The sequence below is a fragment of the Urocitellus parryii genome, chromosome 2 (genome assembly GCF_045843805.1).
Source record: "Urocitellus parryii isolate mUroPar1 chromosome 2, mUroPar1.hap1, whole genome shotgun sequence".
In the NCBI taxonomy this organism is placed as follows: domain Eukaryota; kingdom Metazoa; phylum Chordata; class Mammalia; order Rodentia; family Sciuridae; genus Urocitellus; species Urocitellus parryii.
This window is the reverse complement of record NC_135532.1, coordinates 147,383,526-147,397,176: the sequence shown is the minus strand read 5'-3', so window position 1 is coordinate 147,397,176 and position 13,651 is coordinate 147,383,526. Positions and strand designations below refer to the sequence as shown.

Below are 13,651 nucleotides of genomic sequence, written 5' to 3'. Positions count from 1 at the left end.
ATATATTTGTCAGAAGTGTGTGAAAGGACAGAGTTAGTACTTGACAACTTAATATTTTCATTCAGAACATGTAATTAATTAAACACAATGGGTCATTTTACCAGAGTCTTAGAAATATATCTTATGTAAGAATCATTATAACTTCAAACTCTAGTTCTAGTCTTAAATTGTTTGAAGTTATACATAAGTAAATGAAATCATTATAGTGAGATTAAAAAGAATATCACCAAAGGACACAAATCAGTTTTGTAGCATTTTTCTTATCCAGATTTTAGCACAAAATTAAGTGCCATTAGTGCACCATTTTCCATCCTATTCCCTGGTCATATCATATCTTTCAAACCTATACTACATTGATACAATCTAATCAGTACTTTTACCTTGCATAAAAATAAGTTAAACGTGGGCTGGGGATTGGCTCAAGCGTTAGCGCGCCAGCCTGGCATGCAGCCCAGGTTCAATGCTCAGCACCACATACAAACAAAGATGTTGTGTCCGCTGAAAAAACTAAAAAAAAATAAATAAGTTAAACGTACAGAAATAATTTCTGTCTTACCAATAACTTGAAAGAAATATTGAAGATACTTTAATATTCCATGCTTGGATAATATGTCAAAATGAACCCACTATTATGCATAACTATCATGCACTAACAAAAAAATCTAAAAATTTAAAAAATGTACTAGACATTATGAAACAGAAAAAAATACAATAGCACAGAGTCAACCATAACAAGAGTAGCAAGTCTTGGGCTGGGGATGTGGCTCAAGCAGTAGCGCGCTGGCCTGGCATGCGTGCGGCCCGGGTTCGATCCTCAGCACCACATACCAACAAAGATGTTGTGTCCGCCGAGAACTAAAAAATAAATATTAAAAAAATTCTCTCTCTCTCTCTCTCTCTCTCTCTCTCTCTCTCTCTCTCTCCTCTCTCACTCTCTCTTTAAAAAAAAAAAAAAAAGAGTAGCAAGTCTTTGCAAACTGATTGATTCTGGATGTTTAATAATACAGTATCCAGGAAAACTTTATATAAGGTTTGCTTTGAACACAAGAGTGACACAGTTCTACAATTACGTGCTTTCTCCAGAAGTGGAAGGAGCAGAGATCTAAAATTCCCCTAAGACTGCCAGAGGGTTCCCTGAAGGACAAGTGAAGTTGTTCTAAGAGGCACTGAGGATTAGGACATGTATGAGAAGAAGCCTAGATTGTCCCACATGTGTTACCAACTCTGGAATCATAAAGCCACATTAGACAATTCTAGTTCTAAAAACAAAAATTGCACTTTATTTCAATATTTTCTCTGCCCAGGTACACTTCTGACCTGTGTATGGAAATTTCAGTTTATATTAAAATATATCATTCTGAGTGATTTGATTAGTAGGTTTCTGGCTGAGCTCATCAAAATATGGTATCATTAGGCCAAGATCTAGATTCCTTCCAGGAGCCAACTGAGTAATATTCAAGAGGAAAGTTTTCTTTCTCATGCAAACTGCAGCTTAGCTGTTCCTTTTAGCTAAAGGTTAAAAGTTAGTGAGAAATATCACTAGACACATGTTAGGAGTAGCTAAGAGCAAAACAAAAGATAAAATAAAGCAAAGGTAAATTCTGGAGTCTTTATTTTAAACATTGTGTCAGTGGATACTTGCTAAGGAGTTCATCTTTAAAGGATGTAGATTATGAGAGATCCTTGATCATTATACAAACCCAAATTGGAAGTGGACTATCCTGCACATGCAGAAGCTGAAAGGAGTCAGATGGCACCAGAGGGGAAAGAGCCTGGGGGCATAAGTCAGGGACTTTGTTCTTTAGTCAAACAGGAAAAGCACTGATGGATAATGAACATCTCTGTCTTTGGCTATGAAAGTTCAAGAGTAAAGTTGATGGATGATTCAATATATATAAATTTTAGTAATTTCAATAAGTGAATTCTGATATACTACTTTGATTTTAATTAATTATATTCCTTGATGATTAACATAATTTAGATAGTTTTTCTACATTTCTTTGACATCTACATATATTCATTTTGAAATGTTTATTGAAATCATTACCTTGTTTTATATTTTGTGTGTGTGTGTGTGTGTATTTACATGTGTTTGTGTTGCAAAAGATTAAACTAAGGACCTCATACATACTAGAGAAATGGTCTACCACTGAGGTAATCCCTGACCCACTCACTTTCTATATTCTTATTAAATAATTAGAGTTATAATTACTGATTTGGAGATTTTCCCCTATACCATACATATGAATATCAGATAAATTATTTGTGAATTCTGTTTTAGGTATATTCTCAGACTAAAAATTCAGAAGACTTCTACCCCAGTGACATTTCTAATGATCCATCAATAAGGTACATATCAAGATATTCCTTCAAAAGTGAAGCATAAGTTGCTACACTTGACCATTCACACAATCAAAATATGTCCCAAATCTAATGGTCATTTTGGATTTGGAGACCATTTACTCTGTTCGTGGGTCTAATACTCTGAGCCATTTACCAAGTCACCTAAAGAGCTGCTTCTGTTGAGAGGAATAATTCAAAAAGGAGTAGGCTCTGCATTTTACTTTGTTTATTCAATTAACTTCTATACTTCTCTCCTCCTTCTCTTATTATGCTTTAAAACATTTCACAAATATTTACTTAGGATCTCATGTGGATAAGCAACTGTGGTATGTATGTAAGATATACAGAGAGTAATTAAGAATTCTAAGTTGCAATCCTAAGGAGATTTTTTAACCCAAAATAAGTATTATCCAAAGGTGTTTATTGGCAAGAATCCTAAATATTGCCACTGTGAGCAAATACAGCGTGAGGGTAAAAATGTATGTATGTGTATATTTATATATATGCATATCCACATGTATATCATATAATCTGGAAAGATTCAAGAACAAATACACTAATGCAAATCTAGATACATATACCATGTGTGCATATAATCTGGTAGCAATGAAAATAGATTAAAGGTGTCAGACGGGCTGGGGATGTGACTCAAGCAGTAGCGCGCTTGCGTGGCATGCAAGAGGCTCTGGGTTTGATCTTCAGCACCACATACAAATAAGATAAAGATGTTGTGCCCACCCTAGAATGAATATTAAAAAATTCTCTCTCTCTCTCTCTCTCTCTCTCTCTCTCTCTCTCTCTCTCTCTCTCTTTAAAAATAAGTTGTCAGAAAGGTAAATGGTTTAATCTGACACCTATGTATAAAGAATCATCTGGTAGCAATGTTTAAAAAGGAAGAGGATATCAGCAGATGGAAAAGGAGAACAGCTAGAATTTTGCAAACACTGGTGAGTAGATTTTAGGATGAGAGAATCAACTGTATCAGTACAAAATGCATGGAATTCAGTGACGGGAGAAAAATGTCAAAGATGTACCTGTACATCAATCACTAATTGTATTTTAAAAGTTTAGAGAATGAGGAAATACAACCTTTAAGAATTTTCTTCCACCTTTCTGGTGGGTACTTTGGTATCCTATCATCTTACCTGAACTTGGTATAAACATTTAAATTCCCCAAGACAAAGACACATTGAAAAAAACTTTACATATTAAAATTTTATTTATTTATTTAGCATTTTGGCCTTTAAAAATGTTTTCTTTGATGAGAAGAAGGTTTGTAATTCGATTCAATCTCATTTAAAAGCTTCTTCTCAGCAAAGGAAACAATCAATAATGTGAGGAGAGAGCCTACAGATTGAGAGAAAAATCTTTACCAAATACACCTCAGATAAAGCATTAATTTCTAGGATACATAAAGAACTAAAAAAACTTCACACATACACACGCACACACACACACACACACACACACACACAAATTACCCAATCAATAAATGGCCTAAGGAACTAAACGGACACTTCACAGAGGAAGAAATACAATCAGCATATATATGTAAAAGTGTTCAACATCTCTAGCAACTAGAGAAATACAAAACAAAACTACAATAAGATTTAATCTCACTCCATTCAGAGTGGCAATCATCAAGAATACAGGCAACAATAAATGTTGGCAAGGATGTGGGGGAAAAGGTACACTTACACATTGCTGATGGAACTGTAAATTGGCACAGCTACTATGGAAAATGGAATCACCATTCGACCCAGCTATTTCACTCCTCTGTTTATAGTCAAAGAACTTAAAATCAGTATACTACAGCAATGTAACCATGCCAATGTTTATTGCAGCTCAGTTCACAATAGCTGAATTATGGAACTAATCTAGGAATTCTTTAGTAAATGAATAAAGAAAATGTGGTATATATATTCAATGGAATATTACTCAGCATTAAAGAATAAAATTATGGTATTTGCCAGTAAATGTATAGAGTTGGAGGATATCATGCTAACAGAAACAAGCCAATCCCCCCAAAACAAAGGTTGAATGTTTTCTTTAATCAGCGGATTTTAATGCACAATATGGTGAGCACTAGAGAAGACTAGAATTACCTTAGATTAGGTAGAAGGAAGTGAAGGGAGTGGAGGGGAGGGGATATGGGGATAAGAAAGATAGTAGAATGAAATGCACATTATTATTTTAAGTATATATGTGACTGCATGACCAATATGACTCTACAACTTGTACACTCAGAAAAATGAGAAATTATATCCCATCTATGTATAATATATCAAAGTGCATAAATGCATTCTACTATTATGAATAACTAATTAAAACAAATTTAAGAAGAAAAAAAAATATGTTCAATATTTGTATTCTGTTCTGCCAACATTTTTCCTACTGTCTACCCATACTTAAAATCTTTAATATAATATATTAGCTTGTTGAATTAATAAGGCTCTTCAGATTGCTCAATAACAAATATGCACATCTAGAAAGGGCTTCAAAATTCAAGAGAGATAATGATAAGCAATTCATATCTTCTCTTTACTCAGAGGCAAATGAGTTGAGAACAACCTCTCACTCTTTATCCATGTCTTCACTGTTTTAATTGCCTTCTCATTGTATCCTAATTGAATTTCAGTTTGTTTCTTCCTCATGTGATGTGTTCAATTTCTCCAAGAAGTGAAAGTCACCATTTCCTCCCAAAAACATAAAGATGTGATGACTGACCAATGTCCTGGGATTTTTTTCTATTTGCTCCAACACAAACCTGCCACCACTGTGGAATAAATGACTGAGGCCCAGGCTATCTGTATGAAGTATCATACTCAACTCCTTTGGATGTAATTACACTAGTACTCAATGTATTTACAAAGCAAGAAAATACAAACCATAAAGTGTTTCCAGTTTTTTTCTACATTAATTATTCCACCATAATGAGAATATTTAATTGAAACTTCAAACATATTTCTGAATGAGATATACAAATGGTTTAAGTATATATTTGAGTACTAAAAACTTAATTCATTAACATTTTATAACAATTCTAACTGAAAAGCCCTTTCAATAATACTAAGGACAGTACAAATAACCCCACAATTTCATGACTGTTTTAATGAAACAACAGGTATTAATGACATCTAAATATTTCTTTTCAACATTTTTGTCAGTGCATCTAAGACTTGCTTGTTTCTCAGACTATAGATAAAGGGGTTTAACACAGGAATTATGACAGTGTAAAATAGAGAAAGCGTGTCTTGATCATTTGCTTGTGAAGATGCAGGATGCACATACATGAGGAGAAGGGGGCCATAGTATAAAGACACAGAAAAGAGATGGGCTCCACAGGTGGAGAAGGCTTTTCTTACACCCTTTTCAGACTTCTTTTTTAAAATTGTAAAGAGCACTAGGGTGTAAGAAACAAGAATAGTCACAATACTGAAAACTTGTATTGAACCAGAGAAAATAAAAAGCATTAGATAATTAATAGAAGGATCATTGCATGAAATTTTTAACAGAGGTATAACATCACAATAAAAGTGATGTATTATGTTGGAAATACAGAAGGTTAATCTGAATAAAAAGCTTTCATGAAGTATGGCATGAAGAAAGCCACTTACAAATGACAAAACTAGTAGCCGTAAGCATAGTTTATTGGTCATAATCACAGGATACAGTAAAGGGTGGCATATGGCTGCATAGCGATCATAAGCCATTGCTGCCAGGAGAAAGCATTCTGCAGTCACATTAAATGCCACTGAAAAAAATTGCATGAGACATTCAGAAAAAGACATTATTGTGCTTTTGTCTAAAAAGTTGGCCAGCATCTTTGGGGTCACTGTTGATGATAACCAAGCATCCACAAAGGCTAAATTCCCGAGGAAAAAGTACATGGGGATGTGAAGCTGAGGGTCATTCCAGATCAGAGAGATCAGACCAAGGTTTCCCACCACGGTGATGAGGTATATCGCCAGGAAGACCAGGAACAGGGGGAGTTTCCACTGTGGTTGCTGTGTAAGTCCTGTGAGAACAAACTCTGTCAGCAAAGTTGCATTTGCCTCTTCCATACTCACAGGATGTCCCCTGAAATGAAATAAAATAAAATGTAATCAATGTTAAAAAATACATATATATAATGAGAATTTTTTTCTTTTCTTTCTTTCTTTCTTTTTGGCAACCGGGGAGTGAACCCTGGGACACTCAACCTTTGAGCCACATTCCCAGCCCCAATATTTTTTGTTTGCATTTTATTTAGAGACAGAGTCTTGCTAAGTTGCATATGACCTGAGTAAGTTGATAAGGCTGGCTTTGAACATGGGATCCTCCTACCTCAGCCTCCTGAGCTCCTGGGATTACAGGCAGTGCCACCACACCTGGCTAAAATGAGGATTTATAAAGAAAATATTGAAAGACAAAGATTGAGATAAAATTGTACTTTTTTTCAAAGGAATTAATAGTTTTAGAGAATGACATATAGCCCCCTCTTCAACAAATGGTGCTGGGAAAACTGGAAATCCATTTGCAACAAAATGAAACTGAATCCCTTTCTCTTGCCATGCACAAAAGTTAACTCAAAGTGGATCAAGGAGCTAGATATCAAATCAGAGACTCTGCGTCTGATAGAAGAAAAAGTTGGCTCTGATCTACATATTGTGGGGTCGGGTTCCAAATTCCTTAATAGGACACCCATAGCACAAGAGTTAATAACAAGAATCAATAAATGGGACTTACTTAAACTGAAAAGTTTTTTCTCAGCAAGAGAAACAATAAGAGAGGTAAATAGGGAGCCTACATCATGGGAACAAATTTTTACTCCTCACACTTCAGATAGAGCCCTAATATCCAGAGTATACGCAGAACTCAAAAAAATTAAACAATAAGAAAACAAATAACCCAATCAACAAATGGGCCAAGGACCTGAACAGACACTTCTCAGAGGAGGACATACAATCAATCAACAAGTACATGAAAAAATGCTCACCATCTCTAGCAGTCAGAGAAATGCAAATCAAAACCACCCTAAGATACCATCTCACTCCAGTAAGATTGGCAGCCATTATGAAGTCAAACAACAACAAGTGCTGGCGAGGATGTGGGGAAAAGGGTACTCTTGTACATTGCTGGTGGGGCTACAAACTGGTGCAGCCAATTTGGAAAGCAGTATGGAGATTCCTGGGAAAGCTGGGAATGGAACCACCATTTGACCCAGCTATTGCCCTTCTCGGAGTATTCCCTGAAGACCTTAAAAGAGCTTACTACAGGGATACTGCCACACCGATGTTCATAGCAGCACAATTCACAATTGCTAGACTGTGGAACCAACCCAGATGCCCTTCAATAGATGAATGGATAAAAAAATGTGGCATTTATACACCATGGAATATTACGCAACACTAAAAAATGACAAAATCATGGAATTTGCTGGGAAAAAAATGGCACTAGAGCAGGTTATGCTTAGTGAAGCTAGCCAATCCCTAAAAAACAAATACCAAATGTTTTCTTTGATATAATGAGAACAACTAAGAACAGAGCAGGGAGGAAGAGCAGGAAGAAAAGATCAACAATAAACAGATACACTAGGTGGGAGGGAAAGGGAGAGAAAAGGGAAATTGCATGGTAATGGAGGGAGACCCTCATTGTTATACAAAAATTACACATAAGAGGTTGTGAGGGGAACGGGAAAATAAACAAGGAGAGAAATGAAATACAGTAGATGGGGTAGAGAGAGAAGATGAGAGGGGAGGGGTGGGGGGATAGTAGAGGATAGGAAAGGTAGCAGAATACAACAGTTACTAATAGGGCATTATGTAAAAATGTGGACATGTAACAGATGTGATTCTGCAAACTGTATTTGGGGTAAAAATGGGAGTTCATAACCAACTTGAATCTAATGTATGAAACATTATATGTCAAGAGATTTGTAATATTTTGAACAACCAATAAAAAAATAAATTAATTAAAAAAATAAAAATAAATAAATAAACATACAGGAAAACAGAAATTTAGAGAAAATGAGAGGCCTTCTAAATTTGTGATAAATTTATTGGGAACTGTTGAATGTGGTTGGAAATTTGATGTGCTAGTCATGGTTCAAGATCTACAGAACTATCTGAAGGACCTGGATTACAAACTAAAATGAATGTCATTTGAAGGAATTTGAAACTTACTTATCAGATAATATGCACGTATACTAAGATGTTTTAGGATGTGTAATGATGTGATCAAATATATTAAATGAAATGTTTGTAATATGCAAAAATTTTATAGGAATGGGACAATGGAGCATGGGAAATAATGAGGAAACTGTTATTATTGTCCAAGAGGTCATAGACCAATAAACACATCTAATGTACTTTTTATACCATATATGTGTATGTGTGTGTGTGTCTGTATATATATATATATATATATATATATATATATATATATATAGTGAGGTATCACTACAGAAATATGCATTATATGCATTAAATATATATATAATATACATTATATAATATATATATATATATATATAATATGAGGTAGCAGTATAAAAACAGTTATTCATGAAAGAGTTAAGAATCTATATTTAAAAACTCCTCTCTGACAATGCCAACATACTTGTATTGCCTAGTCTGGATATAATATGACATTTGTAGAAGTTAGGAAAATGAACAGGCAGATTGAAATAATTCAGAATGTAGAGTAACTAGGATTCAGTTACATATGTGGTGTTAGAGGTTAGCCCCTGAAGAGGAAAGCAGTGAATTGTTGAATGGGTGAGTAATATAAAAAATAAAACTGAATCCTTCAATTCATTATCAAATTTTCAAAAGGAGAACCCCCTTAACACCCAGGAGATATTGGTGTAAGTATGGCTCTGCTCGATACTCCTATGACTAATGACCTGGTAACTTCAGAGTAGGTGAAGGCATAACTGGATGATCTACTCTTCAGAAATTGCATGTAAGAAAAAGAGTGGAGAAAGGAAACGATGAGAAAGTTTCATTAAGGAACTTATAATATGGATAGATGTCATTTATTAGATGGTATATCTGTACCCCTTCCTAAGACAAAACCTTTTGGTGGGCTGAAGCTTCCCTCCATTTAAGAACCCAAAGTCCTAGAAGATAACTTTTTCATGGCCCTTTAACCTAGAGAGATGAGAATTGGTATGGGTTTGCCCAGTGAAACACAAATGCACAGGATTTAGAACAAGGCAAAAAAGATGCACCCTGCATCCATATCAGTAGTGTTATTTGTGATTTTGACACCTGAAATTCATGTCAGGAGTTGAATCCCTGATTGAGATAACATTGAGAAATAATTTTTGCTATTAATTGGCTGCCTTGGGTCCTTTTCCTGCCCATTTGTCAAGCAGATTCCTCCATCCTCTGCCACATTTATTGCTTTGGGCTAATTTCCATTTAATAAACTTATTTATTATTATCTCTCAGATGTTGGACTGAACATAAGAGAAACAAGAGACAAGAAGAAAAGAAAAAGTAGGGATCAGAGTGATGCAGAAGTGAAGGGGAAAATGGAGAGTGAAGCTTTGTGGACATAAAATAAGAAAGATAATGAAGAAGAACAAAGGTTTTTGTTTGTTTGTGTGTGTGTGTGTGTGTGTGTGTGTGTGTGTGTGTGTGTGTGTGATGGGGAGGATTAATCCCAGGGCCTTATGCATGCAAGGCAAACACTCTATCAACTGTGTAATAAGAATTGTAATGCATTCTGTTGTCATTTATTTATTTATTTAAATCAATAAAATAAAATAAATCCAAAAAAAGAAGAAGATCAAAGTAAAGAATGGCACAAAATACCAAAGTAAATGCTCTAATGGGACAAAACATTAACACAGATATTTTACTGTGGAAATTTATAAATTTTAGTGAGAGCACTTTCTGTTATGTGATAGAATTAATTTCAGAGAACAGTTGCAAGTGTATATACAGAAACAAGAAGCACAATGGTGAAAAGAGTGGAAGAGTGAGCTCTGAGCACTGGGAGCATTGTGGAGAAGGGCTGGCCTTTCCATCCTGCCTTCATGACATGTAAGGCATTTCTCCTGCACACCATTGCAATACATGTACAAAAGAGAAAAGAGAGGAAGGAAAGAGAGGAGAAGAGTTACAGGAAAGTAGAAAGGCAGTTTAGGATGAATGAAAAGAAAATAAGAGGAAGGGGAAATAAACTAGACCGAATAAAAGAGACGTGAATAAGTACAGAAAAGTCAACCAAAGTGGAAGCATCCAAGGAAGGTGATCTTGAGAGGAAGAAAAGTTTCAGAGATTTGGATGCAAATGTTTGTTTTAATCTGGAATTCATTAAAAGTTGTGAACCAAGGGAATCTGATCTTTTTCTTCTATTCTAAATGAAATCCCTACCCCTCTACTCCTGGAATTTGAGTCCAAGGAACTATACAATTTAAAATCCTTACTTAAAGATCGCATGATTTTCATATATATGATTTTATTACCTGAATATTCTTTCCAGATAGTAAAGCTGTTTTGTCCTTAAATATGAGAACAAAAATAGAAACAAAATTTTAATAATTGATATTATTTTAGTGCATTCTGGAGCACTACTATTTTATTATGTCAATCACTTCAATCTATTTATAATCATCATAACATCATGTGCTACCCTCAATATATACAAAGCAGATTTTTAATTTTATCTTTGTTATTACAGTAATTAAATTTTTTTCCTTGAAATATTCCTTGTTTAACTGTACATACCTCTTTTTCTGTCCCATGTTTATAAGCAGAATATCACGTAGCCTAAGATAGAAAACTAAGGCAATGTAAATAACCATTACTAATACTACAGTTTCAATGAATTCTTATTTGGAATGGGATTCCCTCCATGCAATCCTAATCACTGGATGGTTGAAAATCATCAAGGTAAATTATTGTATGTGTACTTATTAAGTCATAACTTCTGGAAAGAGTAGCAGAAGAAATGTTTTATCATATTTCCTGGTAAATAAATATAAATATATATATATATATATATATATATATATATATATATATATGACAGAGTGTGTGAAAAGACAGAGTTAGTAATTGACAACTTAATATTTTCATTCAGAACATGTGATTAATTAAACACAATGGGTCATTTTACCAGTATCTTTAGAAATATTTCTTATACAAAAATCATTATAACTTCAAAATCTTATCCTAGTCTTAAATTGTTTGAAGTTATACATATGTAAATGACATCTTTATAGTTAGATTAATAAGAAAATAAATATATCAGTAAAGGACACAAATCAGTTTTGTAGCATTTTTCTTATCCAGATTTTAGCACAAAATTATATACCATTAGTGCACCATTTTCCTTCTTATTCCTTGGGTTATATTGTATCTTTCAAACCTATACTAAATTGATACAGTCTAATCAGTACTTTTACCTTGCATAAAAAAGTACTTAAAAGTAAAGAAATAATTTCTGTCTTACCAATAACTTGAAAGGAATATTGTAGATCCTTTAATATTCCATGCTTGTATTATATGTCAAAATAAACCCCACTATTATGCATAACTATCATGCACTAACAAAAACATTTTAAAAATTTAAAAATGTGCTAGACATTATGAAACAGAAAAAATAGAATAGCATAGAGTCAACAATAACAAGAGTAGCGATTCTTTGCAAACTGATTGATTCTAGATGTTTAACAATACAATCTCCAGGAAAAGTTTATATAAGGTTTGCTTTGAACATAAGAGTCATACAGTTCTACAATTAGGTGCTTTCTCCAGAAGTGGAAGGAACAGAGATCTAAAATTCCCTTAAGACTGCCAGGGTTCCCTGAAGGACAAGTGAAGTTGTTCTAAGAGGCACTGAGGATTAGGACATGTATGAGAAGAAGCCTAGATTATCCCACATGCATTACCAACTTTGGAATCAAAAAGTCACAGTAGACAATTCTAGTTCTTACAACAAAAATTGCACTTTATTTCAATATTTTCTCTGCCCAGGTACACTTCTGAACAGTGTATGGAAATTTCAGTTTATATTAAAATATATCATTCTGAGTGATTTGATTAGTAGGGTTCTGTCTGAGCTCATCAAAATATGGTATCATTAGGCCAAGATCTAGATTTCCTCCAGGAGCCAACTGAGTAAAATTCAAGAGGAAAGTTTTCTTTCTCATGTAAACTGCAGCTTAGCTGTTCCACTTTAGCTAAAAGTTAGTGAGAAATACCACTAGACACATGTTAGGAGTAGCTAAGAGCAAAACAAAATTAAAAATAAAGCAAGGGTAAATTCTGGAGTCTTTATTTTAAACATTGTGTCAGTGGATACTTGCTAAGGACTTCATCTTTGGAGGATGTAGATTATGAGAGATCCTTGATCATTACACAAACCCAAATTGGAAGTGGACTATCCTGCACATGGAGAAGCTGGAAGAAGTCAGATGGGACCAGAGGGGAAAGAGCCTGGGGGCATAAGTCAGGGACTTTGTTCTTTAGTCAAAAAGGAAAGGAACTGATGGATTATGAACATCTCTGTCTTTGGCTATGAAAGTTCAAGAGTAAAGTTGATGGATGATTTCAATATAGATAGTCTTTTCAATTTTAGTAATTTCATTAAGTGAATTCTGATGTACTACTTTGATTTTAATTAATTACATTCCTTGATGATTAACATAATTTAGATGGTATTTATAAATTTCTTTGAAATCTGCATATATTCATTCTTAAGTGATTTTTCACTCTCCAGAATAATTTTGTTAATAATCTCCTAAACAGTAGAAGGTTTTAGTTAATGAAAAATATATATATGTGTACAGTGAAAGTAACTATGAATTATTTATATATCAAAGAGAAGAAATGAACGAAACAACATAATAAGGAGTCTTTTATGTACTATTTTTAGTATATACACGACATGATTTTACACTAGTAGATTTCTTTACAACTGGGTGAATTCATTACATGATATACTAAATAACCATTAAATATAATGTGTGTTTTAATAATTTATTTTAGGGCAAAAAGAAAAATAATAAAAATCTATTCAAAACAAGGACTCAGTAAAAATGTGTATTTTAACCCTTTCCCAACATCTCACTGAAATGCAAAAATGTTTTACATAAAGGAATAAATCTATAAGAGAATTGATAATGTGATTGTATCAAAGGACTAGTGATTTTAATGAATTTCTGTAGCATAAAGCAGTTTGATTTCATTGAAGCACAATTCATAGAAGAATAATCTGTACATTAGATATTCAAAAGAGAAGTCTGAAAAGGAAGTCTGAGATTCAGAGTGGCCCTTGGTTGCTTGTTCCCTCCTCACCAAACTAAAGTTAT

At 33.8% G+C, this 13,651-nt stretch overlaps 1 protein-coding gene across 1 annotated transcript; it reads right to left on the bottom strand.

Moving 5' to 3' along the window:
- Positions 1–5,480: 5,480 nt before the first annotated feature.
- Positions 5,481–6,407, bottom strand: LOC144251487 (olfactory receptor 5H17-like). The gene has a single exon (XM_077794363.1). The coding sequence runs from the start codon at positions 6,405–6,407 to the stop codon at positions 5,481–5,483; it is 927 nt and encodes a 308-aa protein (XP_077650489.1).
- Between the last annotated feature and the right edge of the window lie 7,244 nt (positions 6,408–13,651).